General features: G+C 56.3%; 3 protein-coding genes across 3 annotated transcripts; 2 read left to right on the top strand and 1 right to left on the bottom strand.

The window, feature by feature from the left end:
- Positions 1–2,243: 2,243 nt before the first annotated feature.
- GCG54_00014817 (uncharacterized protein) lies at positions 2,244–2,677 on the bottom strand (the record flags this gene model as incomplete). The annotated part of the gene is made up of 2 exons (XM_045414638.1): positions 2,244–2,560; positions 2,623–2,677. 2 exons carry the CDS (start codon positions 2,675–2,677, stop codon positions 2,244–2,246), a joined length of 372 nt encoding a protein of 123 aa, XP_045260760.1.
- An 8,453-nt stretch (positions 2,678–11,130) lies between these two features.
- On the top strand, positions 11,131–12,330 carry GCG54_00014816 (Nitronate monooxygenase; the record flags this gene model as incomplete). The annotated part of the gene is made up of 3 exons (XM_045414637.1): positions 11,131–11,173; positions 11,323–12,134; positions 12,193–12,330. The coding sequence occupies 3 exons, from the start codon at positions 11,131–11,133 to the stop codon at positions 12,328–12,330; spliced, it is 993 nt and encodes a 330-aa protein (XP_045260759.1).
- A 1,136-nt stretch (positions 12,331–13,466) lies between these two features.
- GCG54_00014815 (3-ketoacyl-CoA thiolase peroxisomal) lies at positions 13,467–14,897 on the top strand (the record flags this gene model as incomplete). The annotated part of the gene is made up of 4 exons (XM_045414636.1): positions 13,467–13,473; positions 13,536–13,618; positions 13,682–14,043; positions 14,099–14,897. The coding sequence occupies 4 exons, from the start codon at positions 13,467–13,469 to the stop codon at positions 14,895–14,897; spliced, it is 1,251 nt and encodes a 416-aa protein (XP_045260758.1).
- Positions 14,898–15,143: the final 246 nt, after the last annotated feature.

Below are 15,143 nucleotides of genomic sequence, written 5' to 3'. Positions count from 1 at the left end.
AATCCTCAAGCCGCATACCCAAAAAGTGAACCCACGCCTGCGCGCCGCTGCAAGCCCACCTCGAAGTCCTTGGCCCTCGCCTGCCTCACCGGTGGCCCCCAACTGTCAACCAAGAAGGCAGACCATCCAGATTTTCCCCTCTCCCCGATCTCGCCAATATGACGCCCATCACTAATTCGACCTATCTCAATCGCGAATCCCGCCCGTAATGTCGCACCGCGCAAAGACAAGCCGAAGGANGAACCCCCCACCCCCCCCCCCCCCCTCATGCACAACAACCTTTACCCCGTCGTTCCGCGTTCCCCCTCTCCTCACATCAACCAACCCCTCGCTGCATCTTGACCAAATAGGTAGGGGGCTTGCTGCCCATCCGTCGATGAGAGAGCGTGATCAACGACTGCTGCTGCCACGGCTGCAGCAGGATGTGTGCAGACCTTCATGCAGGTGATGGGCAGCAGTAATTCAGCCGCCATCACATTTTTCTTACCTGCCTATCAACTTTGCTTTTTGGCCATGGGGTTTTTATGATTTTCTGATTTTCTGCTCATGTTGCAACGTTTCCCTGTCTCCAAAGGGGGGGAAAGAGCTAACAATACTACTTCTTTTGACCAACGAGATTTGCTCCCTTTTTTTTTTTTCTCTTAAACCCGACGAAGATCCCCGGATTGACATTCCCATGCCGGCCCTGCGCTAGCCAAGCTAAAAAGCAGCTGATTCAACTCAACACACTATGTGCTCTCAAACCCACACGGCTCGCTGGGCTGGCTGGACTGGATTTTAGGACTTTGGCACTTTGGGTACCTGCTGACAGCACTGCAACCTGGGCGGACGGGTTGGGCTGGGCGGAGGGGTGTGGGATCTACCGCCGTCCCGTTGTTAGCAGACTCCCTAGCTCTGTCCCTCCCTCCTGCCAGGGGGGTTTTTCATTTACTCACTCACTCAGTCTCTCTCTCTCTCTCTCTCTCTCTCGCTCAATGCGCCGAACGCCGCTTCCACCTCCTGCATTGGTGATAGTAGCACCAGAAGATGTCATCGTGGGGGGAAAGGGTCAGCGGTGGTCTGCGCTCAAGCAGAGACGCCTCTCGCCCTGGCCATGCCAATCGACACGCCCCCTTCAGTTGCCCTTTTTAATCCCCTAAAGTTCTCCAGCCGCGTCGGGCAAGCATACCGTCATCCCACAAGCCACCTCACCAGTTCGATTTTGCATGAGGCCCCCTTACGAGAAAATAAAACGAAAGCTTCCATGATTTGTTCCGTGATAACGGCGGGAAATCCGAGGTTCTATGCAGATGCAGGTTGCAGTGGGAAGAAGTGGATACCGAGCACTCTCAAGCAGTAGAAGTGCGAGAATGACAAAAAGAAACAAACCAAAAAAAGGACTGGATTCCCCCTTGTTGGTTCTCACGAGACATTGCAATTGAGGGAAAAAGGCATGGCTGCCACCTCGATCGACATGAATCTTTTTTAGCTTTCAATTCCCACTATCATCCCCCTTGTCCCCCATAGTTGCTTTTCTCCAATAACGCCGCTCCCAAGGCAAGGAAAAAACAAAATTTTCCAAATTGCAACACACAAATTACTAGCAAGGGCAGCAAGCGCCTCATAGCACCCCTCCTCGCTCCTGCTCTCCTGTCCCAAAAAAAGTCGCCCTAGTGACCGTCGACTGTCTGCCGGTCCTGTTTCGCCAAGGTTCTGTCTCGTGTCGGAGTTTCTTCTCCAAAGTCCCTGTTCCAAAGAAATAAGATAAAGAGGTGGGGGGCGGGCGAGAAAAGAAAAGAAAATGGAAGGAAGCTTGAGACTCAATGACGATGCAGAGGGGAGAAACCGGCCCCCCTGCTCGTGTTGGTCTTCTCAATACTGCGATTCTGCGCCGGTCTTTTCTTTCCCAGCCAGCGCAACACCTGGTGATGTTTCCGTGTCGGGGGCCCCAATTGAGTGTTGGTAGAAATGTAAGTTGTACGCCGATATCCATGGTGTTCCCTTTCTGCCGTGTGGCAATGGCCGGTGTCTCCCAATCCTAACTCCGGGTGTATTCGTACAAGTGAACAGCAGAATAATGGATCGGGGGAAGCAAGAAAACAAATGTGTCGGAGAAAAAAGTCAAGATGTGAGTGTGTCGTGTGTTGTGCGCCGCTCGAGGGTGGGATGCTCGCTCGTTATGGTGTCGTTTCGCTGCCCAGAAGGTTCTCGGTATTGTTCCCGCACGCCTTTTTCTTCCCTCATCCTGTGGTGCCGATTGCTCATCAGCTTCCTCTGCTGTTGGCTGGCGAGCTGGGGTTCGATCCAGTGAGGTAGTTGAGTGCCATTTCGGCGGCATCTTCTTTCGCATTGTTGAGGTTCTTGCCGTCGTACCAAAATCGTGCGGAGAGGGTGCGTCCGTGGACGGTGACTCGGCTGGACCAGGCGGTACGGCCGCCTGTGACGAGGGGGGACGAACCGTTAGTTACACCGACGGACGACAAGTGCGTGTGCGCTTTTTCTCTCGGGGGACAGAGCTTACCACGTCGATCAGAAACGATCTGGAATACCGGTGGGAGAATGTTTGCCTCGCGGCAGGCGTCTGCGAGTCCCTGGCTTTAGCTTCATGATGCTTTTCTTTGGTGGGATGTGGTGGCGCCCTACCTTCCAGACGCTCCTGCCATGTTCCCGCTTGACTGTTGTACGAGGAGGCAGACATGGTGGCGGCGGACGAGTAAGAAGCGTTGGAGTACATGTAGTGTAATGTTGAAGTGACAATGGGAAAGCTCTCAAGTCCCTAAGGGTTGTTTGTCGAAGAGGAGGTGGTGGTGGTGGGTGCTTTGATGTGATGTGTGTGTTTGAGTCGGTTGGAATCGTAGTTATCTCGAGGAAATCTAAAGCGAAACTCGGTCGATCTTATACTCGGTTCCAGCTAGGCCGTGATACAGATGGGGATATTCCCATTGGGGTGGAAAGATTATGATGTGGCAGAACAAGATTAGCTAGATGCCGTCTGGAGAGGCAAGGAATTGTTTGCACAACAAATAGCAGACGACGGGGAGGACGGGTAAGGGATCAGTTGGGCTGGTACCCTACGGCATGCTGCATCTTGGGATGGGTAGAGGTGGGAGAAGAAAAGGAAAAGGAAGAGGAAACGGGCATGATCCAAAGAAGTAACGACACAACATCACGTCCCAGTGCCGTTTGGGTTTGGTACGGCAGGACCGCGTCCTTTCCTGTGTCGTTTCTTTTTCTCCATGCCCTAGTACTTGTCTCTGATGAGCAGCAGCAGCAGCAGCTGCGGCGGCGGCGGCGAGGAAGAGGAGGGGTGTGCCACTTGGGTGTGAGTGCTTCTGCTTCGTCTGATGCCAGACCACGGGCCAGACGCGGACGTGGGGAGTGTGGTACCGTACTGGGCCGGCAGAACGTCGTGATAAACTTGGATCCTTAGCGTCATCTTTTTTTTTCTCGTTATTTTTTGGTCCCTTTTTTTTTGGTCTGGTTTCCTTCGATTTTCCCTCCCCCTTCCTTTCTCACTTTTCTTTTTTCACACCCCTCGGAGACATACCCTGACTCCCTAACGCCCCCGCGTGGTTTAGCGGTACATGGGTGCCGACATCCATGAGTTGATGAACACGCAGCTGGGAAACATGGGCTTGGGGGGACTTGAGACAAGATGGAATAGCTCCATGTCGTAGGTAAGGTGAATGCCTCTGGAGGGAGATGGGCAATGGCCGCAGCTCTGAGCCAGCAGCTGATTGGGAATTGGCTTTGCCAGGCTCCCTTACCCGGCGCCCGGGGGGGCCCAAGGCCAAACAGAGCTGGCGTGGAGTGCCGACCCGTCGGGGTGGGAGAGGGAAATGATTGGGGAGCTTCAAGCCGCAAAGACAAGGGCCCGTACATGGAAAGACTGGGGAGGGGCGTGGGCGTGGGCGGACCGGACAGGCGAATGGAGGGCGACGAAGACAACAAGGGAAGGCAAAGGGCAAACGGTGGGCAAAGGCAGGGTGCGAGCTGACCAGGGGCAAGACTGGAATCTCGAGCCGAGAAAGGGAGAGAGACAGACAGAGTGAAGGTTACGGATGGCGGATGCATACAGCCTGAGCCTGGATGTACGGGCATGGAGCATCTGTATGTACGAATAGGTATTCGTACCATATATCCGTAAGGATGTGAAGTGAGTTAGCAGTTATCTGTGTACCGAGATACAGATACCGTGCCCAGGCGTGCTACATGGTACCCCGACTTCGTGGAGATGAATGCTAGCCAGCAATGGAATAGGCAGAGACAGAGGCAGATGCAAAGGCAGATGCAGGCAGGGCGAGCATGGGAGCAGCCGGCGAATGAAAAAGCGAGTGGGTGCACAAGGAAAGGGAGTATGGATAAGGAAAGCAACGAGGCTGGCAGTCTGGAAGGGCTGGCTGGGTGTAATGGGCTGCGATGGCACCACGGCCACGCATCCAACGCTTCGACCAAACCCATGCTATTCGAAGCCAGGGCTGGCATGTCATGGCACTTGGCCCGGTACATACGTAAGGTAAGGAAGATCAGGTACGGGGAATCGGGATGCAAGTGGTAAGTTAGCTGAGATGAGGTAAGGCAAGACAGGGTCTCGACAACCACAACAAGAATAGCATTGACATCAGACAACGCACCAGCTACAATTGGGCAATCGAGCTAACAGGAGGGCGGCGGCGGACAATTCTGGGCACGGGACTCTGAGAGAGGAACAAGGAGCACTGGGCACTCACGCACGCACCGGGGCAGCAGAATCCATCCACAGCATAGCTTTGAGCTCTAGCAATGTAGCAAGCAACTGTGTGTACTTGACGAGGCGCGCAGCAAGCAAGTGGTACGCGGGAATGGGTTTCTGTCTGGGGGTTTGGGCTAATAACGCCGGGACCCCTCAGCGGCGGCATCAACTCCGCCAGCCGGTGAAGCGAAACGGGCCGGGGTGGTAGTGCTAAGCAGGCGGTGGTTGGGTAGGGTGATGGTGTCGCCTCCATAATCTGGCAGTTGAAGGAAACTCGGTCAAGAAGATTTGGGCCTCATCGAGACCATCCTCACGAAGATGGACTGACGTTGTTAAAGTATGTCACTCTTGGGCAGGGGAGAAGGCGAGAAAAGGCCGTCGAGCCACGTCGATTCGACGCGATGCGGCAGGAAAGGGCGGGGGGCAGAAGGCCACAGGCAAGTGATGCATGTACCACGATACTGAAGTGGTTTAGAGCGTGAGGGGAGAGGGGGGAGCGAAAGGGGTGGGATCGGGCAGCACTCGCTCCTCATCGTCATTTGGGGTGGGGTGAGGCAGAAGATCAGGGCAGGGCAAGGCAAAGCAGGGCAAGGCCAGGCCGGGCAAGGCGTGGGACTGTACCTGACGGTATCAAGGTATGGAAGAGCATACATGCCATACGCGGTGCGGTGCAGATATGGCCAGACCACAGATGATGCCGATGCTGACGCTGACGCTGCTGCTGCGAGTGATTGTGCTGTTCGCGAATGCTGATTGATGCAGGTGGATAAGGCGGCGAATTGTGAAAATTGTCGCAACATCTATCTCGGTGGCTCGGTAGTTGTCGAGACCAACAGGCGAAGTAGTGTAAGGCATGTAGTTGCCAGCGGTAGTTGTGCTTGAATTGTGCTACTATTAGTTGGTGCTCGCTGACTGCTCAACTGCAAGTCGACCCATCATCCATGTTCCGGATGAACGACAGCTGCTTTGTCGACAGCAAGGACAGGCAAAGTACCTCTCGTAAGGGATCCCGCAAGGCAAGGTACGTGCGGCTGTTTGGCTGGGTCTCATATGAACAGCTAAGCTCACTGGTTCGGGCTTAGAGCAGATCAGGGACTTGGGGGACTTGACTTGGGCTGAGGGCTGCTGTCGTGAGTTGCCGGTTCGTTGTCGCCGCAGTGCAGCCGTAGGACGGACGGGATCGGCCAGACTGACAGGCGGCGGGCGGGCTTGAGCGAACGCAGCTCTGGTGCAGCTAACGTGCGGAAATGCAGAGCTATGGACAGCCTACAGCTTGCTGCTCACACAGGTAGCTGCGGCTGCGCAGTTCCCCCACCACCTACGAATCCTGCGTAAGGTCTCCATATCTGTACCGTACCTGTGTACGAATACAGTCTCGGCCGCATGCTGGTGGATGTGTGGCCCGTCCAGCTTGCAGCGGCCGTCAAAGTTGGCCCGTAGTGTACCTTACTGCATGCCTAGGCATGTAGCAAAGTGGCATTGGCGGCCTTGGTGGCCTCTGGTGGTCCGTTGGTGGCATCGGGGATGAAAAGAGCTCCAGCCGGAGGGTCCCTCTGCTCTTAGCTTCCTGTGCTAAGGAACCGTCATGCTTCCCCGAAACGAAGGGAACAGGAAAAGGGGGGTGATGGAACCGGGAAGCCGGGGCTGGTCGGCGTTGAAAAGAGCAGTGTCTGTACTGCGTAAGGTATGTATGTATGTACGGGTACGGATACGCAGTACTGGCAGCTGGAAAGTGGACCTGCAAAAGCTGCCCTTGTCCTGGCACCAGGCGGCGGGACTACGGATACGGCTTGTGGTGTTTTCGCTCGGCTTTGCCATCACCGTCCTTCGTCTCTCCCCCACTATCGGCAGGCTAACGTCGTGAAAGTTCAACTTGCAATACGGGAAGTCCGTCCACAACGAAGCGAAGCTTTGGCTTCTTCGTTGTTAGTGTGTTGATCGTTCCCTCTGGGCTGGCTGTGCTCTGCTCCTCTGCTCCTCCTTCGTGGAGTCCCATCATCTTCACCGTCTTTTCGAGTGCGTCTGTTAGAGTTTCCTGTCGGCGGGAAACGTGGGGAGAGAATGTGACTCCGCGGCGAGGGCGGAAGCAAGTGTTCGGGCCCCGGGAATGAGACTTTTCGTTATCGGTATCAGCGTCGATGCCATATGCAATGCGCAATGTACAGTGGCAACGTGACCAACGATGCGGTGAGAGACAGAGACGGGGTGTTGGAGCACAATTCCAAGCCCGGGGCACCAGAGTCATTGACGTGATGAGGTTATCATCAACCAGGGGGGCATGGAGCACCTGCTGCTCTGGGCGGCCGTCAACGGCGAACGATGGAGGGAGTATGGAGGCATCAAGCATGAAGCATGGGGGNGGGGGGGGGGCAAGCCGGGCAATGGCAGGCGACTGACTGACTGTACGGATGCTGCAACAGCCCAAGACTGTGTCAGCCAATGTGTGCAGCGCGGTGCACCGTGTTCGGGTTGCAACGATAGTGCCTTCCCGTCGTCAACTTTGCATGTCGGGAGGGTCTGCAGTGCCTGGGAAGGGAATGGAAGGGAAGGGAAAAGAAAGAAAAGACGGACCCGGTAGCCATGATCGCCGCCTTGTTCCTTCCCACGCTTCAGGAGGTGTTCAGGTGGCAGCCATGCTATGCCAGGGCGTTAGACAGGGGCCAAGGGTGTTGGGTTCCATCCTGTCTTGAGCTGGCTGTCCTGTCCTGTCTCTGCCTTGCCTCAGGGCGACGTGACCATCCTTCCCTTGCCCCGGAGCTCAAGGCTCAAGGCTCAGGCTCAAGCTCAAGCAACGCAACCTAAGCTTACGCCCAGGTGGCAGGGCGAGGTTTCTGACCCTGTCCCGGTCGCTGAACTTAAAAAATCTCTTGCTCGTTCCTGATCTTCGTCACCGCTCTGTACTCAAATGCGACCTCACGTCCTCTTCTCCTGCGCCTGTCGCAGGGTCTCTGCCGCCCTCGCGCTACACCAACAAAGCCGCTGCCGTCACGCAATCCAACGGCTGCCGACACTGGGACTTCGGAATAGACTAGAGTGGTTGAAATGAACATGAACACCTCTCTGGCCGGCAACACCTCGACCAAATGGAAGGCCATCTCGCAACTCGGCTGTACCGATCCGCCCCAATGTTTGCTCGCGGATCGGCGTTTAGCCCTGGCCGGGCCCTGACTAGGAGCAGGAACTGGGATTGACTTTGCAGAAGAGTGCAGGACCGCCTAAGCAACAGAACAAGGGTCCATCTGGTCGACTGGACTGCCCGGCCTGCTTGACCAACCCGTCGGGACCGTTTCCAACATCCCCCGGACCTACCATATCCTCTGTCTCCTTTCTTTGGTCCCCTCTTCACCTCCCAAAACATGCTACCAAGTAGGTAGTGGAAAGATACGTTTCCTCCAAAGAGAGACGCTCCGACGTGTCTCTATCGGCCCTATCACACTGGTTGTCACTCCAATGTCGACGCTTGGACATGCCGTCGGAAGTTTTGCAGACGTGCCATCCGTGTAAGTCCATTGGAGACTGGCGACAGCAAAGAACACCAGTATCTATCCCCTGGCAGTTTAACATCTGCCGCAGCTACGGCAACAACCTAAATCTTTGCGCCATCTTTGCCGTCGGCTAAGTCTTTTAGGGCGGTCCTATTTTTGAAATGGAGATATCAGAAGCGAAGTTGACACGCACACAGAGGACGAGAGCATTCAGCACATGGACGGGAGGTGGAGAAAAGCGGCCAGCAGCAATCCGGCAACTCCAGATTACATATCGCATCTGCCCACGTTCCATCCCGTCGCCATACATGTTTGCCTTTTTTGCAGCAATAGACAAAGGCCATTATCCCCGCCCGAGTTACACACAGGTGGCGGAGCCAATGGCAAACGGGATATCGAACCGACCATAATAATCTCAAAATCCGAGCGACCCTTGACTACTTCAAGCCTATCTGCTGTCCTCGTGACGAACAACGGTTACAACATTTCTTTTTTTCATGATATTTCTTCCGTTCGGCACGGATGAGTTCCCACCAGAGGTACATACAGTCAAATGATGCCTGCTTCTGCATGACAAGAGCCTGACTTTCAACAGCCAAAGATGGGGGACTCGCTACTGCAGGAGGCTGCGTGTCTCGGCGGAGCCTGCATACCCGACCATCCCCGACTTGCTCGCTAGCATCATCGACAATCGCGTAACAGCGCATGATCGAGACTGACGAGTTGGTCTGACAGGTGCCGAAAGTTGTTAGGGAGCAAGTCAAGCAACGCCAGCAACTCGACCGGCCTCGCGCGGTTGCTTGTCAATCCTTGGGCGCCATGCCCTGCCCTGCGAGGCGGCCAACGCAGCAACGGCAGCTAGGCCGTTTCTGATGTAAGAAGCCGGCGTCAAATGTACATCTCCCGCTCGTGTCTCGCCAGACCCTGCCAGAATTGCAGACGGGCAGCCGTATGAAGACTTCCGGAGCAAGGATGCCACCGATTTGCACAGCACCTCATCCGCACCTTATTTCTTTCTAATGACCTACGTGTCGCTAGCAGAAGAAAAACACGCCTTGGCTGTGTTTGCCACATCATCTGTCTTGTATCGGCCGGCCGCTTCCACAAGCCCTGCTTTGGATCCATGTGGAGTTGTTCTCTGGCTTCTCTGCATGCCATCGCCCGCAAAATTGCCAACGAGCTGTTGGTCGTATCGATCGCTTTGAAAGGGCCAGGTCCTCCAGGGGCAATGCCCAGGCACGAGTAGAAATGTGAGGCGGTTCAGGCCAACGTTCCCAAGGGCTCTCGATGTTCAGGGAGATGTGTTGTCGCCAGTTTCGTGTATTGATGCGGGTCATCACGTCAACCGCGCCACACAATTATGGCAATGACCTCACGGAATGGAGTTACAACTTTCTGGCTGTTACATGCGCACCCGGTGACACGCCTATGTCCAGGGTCCTCGCAGATGGCCCAAAAGATTTGTGTTTTGCGATCCGATTTCGCACGTCGGTCGATGCTGCAAGTCGATCAGGGCTACGCGATGGAAAGATCGACATCAAGAACGACGACTTCTGCGACGTAGGTGCCAAGGCCACATTAAGATGAGGAGTAATACAACGTCCAGCGGGAAAAAGCAAGAAAGGCCCAGCCAGCCCCATGTTGATTGTATCCATGGCGAACGTCTTCCGGGCGTTGGCATGACCTGCAGCAAGACCCAGCTCCAGAGGCCCAACGGACACCGCCAGGGTGGAGATTAGACGGTCCCAGAAGGCACTTCTCAATGAGGAAGGATGCATAAGTGTGGAATTATTGCAGCCTGCCGGACTCACTACACTCGAACCCGGTGCAGGGCACGCAGGTCACTTTGAAGCGGATCGCAGCCCGAGAGTCCAGTCCAGTGTTGTTCCATGAGAAATCTCCGCTCCCGCTGCGGTGGGCCTGCCGCGTATGACGAACATGTCGGGCCCCATTCGCCCGCTCCAGGGTTGCACTTGGGCTTCTATTCAGGGGCGCTCCGGCTCGGCCGTGTGGCCCACCGTGGCCCGCCGACGGCCGGATCCGTATCACGGCGCTGGCATCGGGCAGTGGTCCTGCGCAGAATAGAATACGAGTCGCAGAAGCCCATGACCGGAAGCCAGTGCCAGATGACGTCCCTTGACGTCGGGTCCGCGTCGCGCAACCTGAACGCTGTGCCACTCAAGCATCAAGGAGCCGCCAGATCGGGGCCAGATGGGGCGATGGCAGAGAGCGCCTGTCGTCCAACCGACGAGGCCTCGGCCAACTGGCAATCGGGTACCAAGAAGGCCGGGTTGTGGTGTCAAGGGTGGGAATCAAAGGTCGGCTGGTGATGGAGGGGAGCACAGCGTCAGCACTGACACGGTTGAGGGTGTCCTGAGTGAGAGAAAACAGGAATAAGCTGCAGTGCACATACTTCGTGGTAGTTATGAAGACTCTCGTGCGACCCTCCCATGGCCATTCTCTGTCAGAACGGTTGCCGCATATCAGATTGTCAACCGGCGTCCAAGGGTCAAGCCAGCTGTCCACGGAAACAGTCCCGTGGACGGAATGTTGTGGTGGCCATGTGAGACGACCTTTCCCCCCTAATTACCCCAGCTCATTCAGGTGCTGTCTAATCAATAAATGGCCTGGAGACGCGGGGGAAATGGTGGAGGCCGAGTTACCTCGGTACCCCACAAGCGACCGACCGGGGCTGGGCGTCTTCTGGTCTTCGTCCACGGCCGGACCGAGTCAGCTAGACTGCCGTCAGAATCGCTGCGCCTCTACTTTTATTGCGCTGGCTCAACCTGTTTCCTACACCACGTAGTCTAGAAAGCGCGTAGCTCTTGTTTCCTCCTTTCCCGCATCCCTCTTAGATCCGTCATTTGTGTGCGTTGTGTGTGTTACACAGAAAATAGAGATCCGAGAACGTGCCCGCAAAACAGTCGCCCAGCCATGCCTTTCAACACTGAGCTGACCCGACGGTTGGGTATCAAAGGTACGTCAAGACTCGAGATAGATGATGGCAGAGGATTGGGTGTAGGTGTGGGAATGCACAACACATCAGAGCGAGCGTCACAATGCATTTCAGGCCACCACTTGGATGAGAACCCGACCGCGCTGACACGCTCTCTTTCTCCTCGACAGTACCCATCGTCCAGGGAGGCATGCAGCACGTCGGTACAGCCGACCTCGCCTCGGCCGTCTCCAACGCCGGCGCCCTGGGAATCATCACCGCCCTCATCTTCCCGACCCCCGAAGACCTGCGCAAGGAGATCCGCCGCTGCAAGACCCTCACGAAGTACCCCTTCGCCGTCAACATCACCCTCCTGCCGGCGCTCGTGCCTCCGGACTACGGCGCCTACGCGCAGGTCGTCATCGACGAGGGCATCCGCATCGTCGAGACGGCCGGCAACTCGCCCGGGCCCGTCATCAAGCAGCTCAAGGCGGCGGGCGTCACGATCCTGCACAAGTGCACGACGATCCGGCACGCGCAGAGCGCCGTGAAGCTGGGCGTCGATTTCCTCAGCATCGACGGCTTCGAGTGCGCGGGCCACGTGGGCGAGTCGGACATCACCAACTTCATCCTGCTGTCGCGCGCGCGGCAGTCGCTCAAGGTGCCGTTCATCGCGAGCGGCGGCTTCGCGGACGGCGAGGGGCTCGCGGCGGCGCTGTGCCTGGGCGCGTGCGGCATCAACATGGGCACGCGCTTCATGTGCACGCTGGAGGCGCCGATCCACCACAAGATCAAGGAGGAGATTGTCAAGGCGCAGGAGACGGACACGGCGCTGCTGCTGAGGCGGTGGAGGAACACGACGCGTCTGTACCGTAACAAGGTCACGGAGGAGGCGATCAAGGTCGAGCAGGAGAGCACCTCGGGCGAGTTCTCCGAGATCGCGCCGCTGGTCAGCGGAAAGCGCGGGAAGGAGGTGTTCATCACCGGTGATCCGGACTACGGCGTAAGTGTTTTCACGCGCGACTTGCATACAGAACAATGGCTAACATGGGACAACATAGGTCTGGACAGCCGGTCAGGTCATCGGATTGATTCACGATATCCCCTCGGTCAAGGACTTGGTGCCCAGGATAGAGAAAGAGGCCGAGGCGGCGCTGAAGGAGAGGTTGTCGCTCATCCAGCCGGTAGCGAAGTTGTAGAGGTCCTCCACGACGGGCCACGATGATAGATCTGTAGAATGACGTCTGTACTATTGCTCACGATGATTTCTTAAATTCTTAACGACGTCATGTCTCGACGTAAAGACTGTACCTGTACACACAACATGGTCATCCATCTGCGGCAATGTCCTGACCTTGTGGGCGACATTCTTGCAGCGGCCGCTTCCTATTGGCGTAGGCTGTTGACTCGCGGCGCATCTTCACATGGGAAAATGACGGAAAACACGGGGTAACCCCATACACGGATCTAACAATCTTCCAAGCCAAGCAAACACGTGTCCCACTCGGTCGGAATTGCAGCAGACAAAGCACCGGCCGCAGTTTTGCGAGGTGAAGGCGGGAGGTCGGTCTAATCCAGCCACATGTTTTGCTCACCGTGATTATTATTCCAGCTCGGGGATTTTATGTCAGACTTCTAATCGAGTGTCCCGTGACGAGAAAAAAAAAAAAAGCTAGAGTTGGAGATTAGGTGCAGAGGCTTGTGACGCAGACCATTGACCTTTGCGATGTCTCGGCAGCGTTCCTTCAGCGACGTCCAATAGCGTCGTCCTCCCCCGCAACGAAGGTCGCAGTATACTAAGGTAGGTAAGGTATGGGGGATGCGGAGGCAAAGGCAAGCCCAGTGGAGCTGTTGCAGCGGCGGCAGCAGCAGCACACTGCACTGAGTGAGGTACTCCGTAAGGTACAGCATGAATCGCAGCAGAAAGCATGCCAGAAAAGTGGCATGTGAAAGCTTCCAGCGTCCCGTCAGTGCTAGCGCGTGCGGGTTAAGCGGGTCCTCCCCAACTTTGGTCGTTTCGCACCAATGCGGTGTGGCCTTTGGGAATGCCTCGGTCGGAATTGCAGATACCCCAGCTGACATCAGCGCCCATGGCCCCCAGCACCGCTGTTTTCTCGAACTGCCACTACGTCGCGGCTCCTTTGTCACGCCTGCTCTGAACATCCGAGGCTCGTCTGCCAATCTGAGATCCGACCCATACCTAGTCCCCGTCGTAGACCTTTTCCTTATCCTTTACATACTTATCCTCTCCCATCTACCGCTGCATACCATCACATCCCCAGCACCTCTTTGTTGACTATATCCACCAATCTTTAAAGCTTCACATCTACACAAAATGGGTGGTGAGTAGCTTGCATTGGCTTCCCGATGATTGCCTGCAATGCTAACGGTGATGTTTGAACAGCCCTCGAGAGATTGACTCAGTTGGGAGGCCAGTTCTCCAGCGGCAGCAACAAGGAGAAGCTCCTCCAGAAGAACGCCGACGATGTAAGCTCCCGCATCTCGGTACCTGCAGATGATAAGCCTCTCTAACAATCCTCTCCTCCCCAGGTCGTCGTCACCGCAGCTCTCCGAACAGCCTTCACAAAGGGTGGCAAGGGTGGCTTCAAGGACACCCAGGCTGCCGACCTCGTCGCCGGCGCCTTCAAGGCCCTCCTTGAGCGCTCCAAGATCGACCCTGCCCTGGTCGAGGATATCGCCGTCGGCACCGTCCTTGCCCCCGGCGGTGGTGCTACCGAGATGCGCGCCGCTGCCCTCGTCGCTGGCTTCCCCGAGACCACTGCCGTCCGCACCCTCAACCGCCAGTGCTCTTCTGGTCTCCAGGCTTGCGTCGACGTCATCAACCAGATCAAGACCGGCATGATCGAGATCGGCATTGGCGCTGGTGTCGAGAGCATGTCCACGCAATACGGGTAGGTTCACATCTGGATTGCCACAATTTCCAGAAGCTAACTGATGATTCTCCAGCCCTGGCGCCGTCTCCGAATTCTCCGAGCAGCTTGAGAACACCCCCCAGGCCGCTAACTGCAAGGTCCCTATGGGTGTTCTCTCTGAGGACATGGCCCGTGACCTCGGTATTGCCCGCACCAAGCAGGATGCTTTCGCCGCCTCCTCCTACGCCAAGGCTGCAAAGGCCCAGGCGGAGGGCCTCTTTGACCAGGAGATTGCTCCTCTCACCGTCAAGTGGGAGGACCCCAAGACCGGCGAGACCAAGGAGATCACCGTCGCAAAGGATGACGGTGTCCGCGCTGGCGTCACCGCCGAGTCCCTGGGCAAGATCAAGCCTGCCTTCGCCAAGGATGGAAGCATCCACGCCGGTAACGCTTCTCAGGTTTCCGACGGTGCCGCTGCCGTTCTCTTCATGAAGCGCTCCACCGCCGAGCGTCTCGGCCAGCCCATCCTCGGCAAGTTCGTGTCGGCTGCCATTGTTGGTCTGCCGCCCTTGTTGATGGGACAGGGTCCTGCCAAGGCCATCCCCAAGGCCAACGCCCTCGCTGGCATCGCCACCGAGGACGTCGACATTTACGAGATCAACGAGGCGTTCGCTTCCCAGTGCTTGTGGAGCGCCGAGCAGCTCGGCATTCCGTTCGAGAAGGTCAACCCCAAGGGCGGTGCCATCGCTTTTGGCCACCCTCTGGGCTGTACTGGCGCGCGACAGGTCTCCACCCTGCTGTACGAGCTTAAGCGCACGGGCAAGAAGATTGGTAACACTTCCATGTGTATCGGTACCGGTATGGGCATGAGTGCCGTCTGGGTTGCCGAGTAAATGGGCACACCGCGATGGACTTGTATTTTATAGCATTTGGCCTGGTTGTATATCAACAGAGTGGTTATTGGGATTGGGCGCATGAATACGATTGGATATGACCTTCACTTTAATAAGCCTCACTGTGATACTCTGCGTGTATTTCAATGCCTCAGGATGGTCCCACTGGGAAGTTATCAAGGTGATCAATGGGTTGAAGATCCAAATTGCGCTATGCAGAAAGACGATCCATAGATGTATATGGGC

The sequence above is a fragment of the Colletotrichum gloeosporioides genome, assembly GCF_011800055.1.
Source record: "Colletotrichum gloeosporioides strain Lc1 chromosome Unknown consensus_66, whole genome shotgun sequence".
Taxonomy (NCBI): Eukaryota; Fungi; Ascomycota; class Sordariomycetes; order Glomerellales; family Glomerellaceae; genus Colletotrichum; species Colletotrichum gloeosporioides.
The sequence above is the reverse complement of the archived record's forward strand: the minus strand, read 5'-3'. Positions and strand labels throughout refer to the sequence as shown.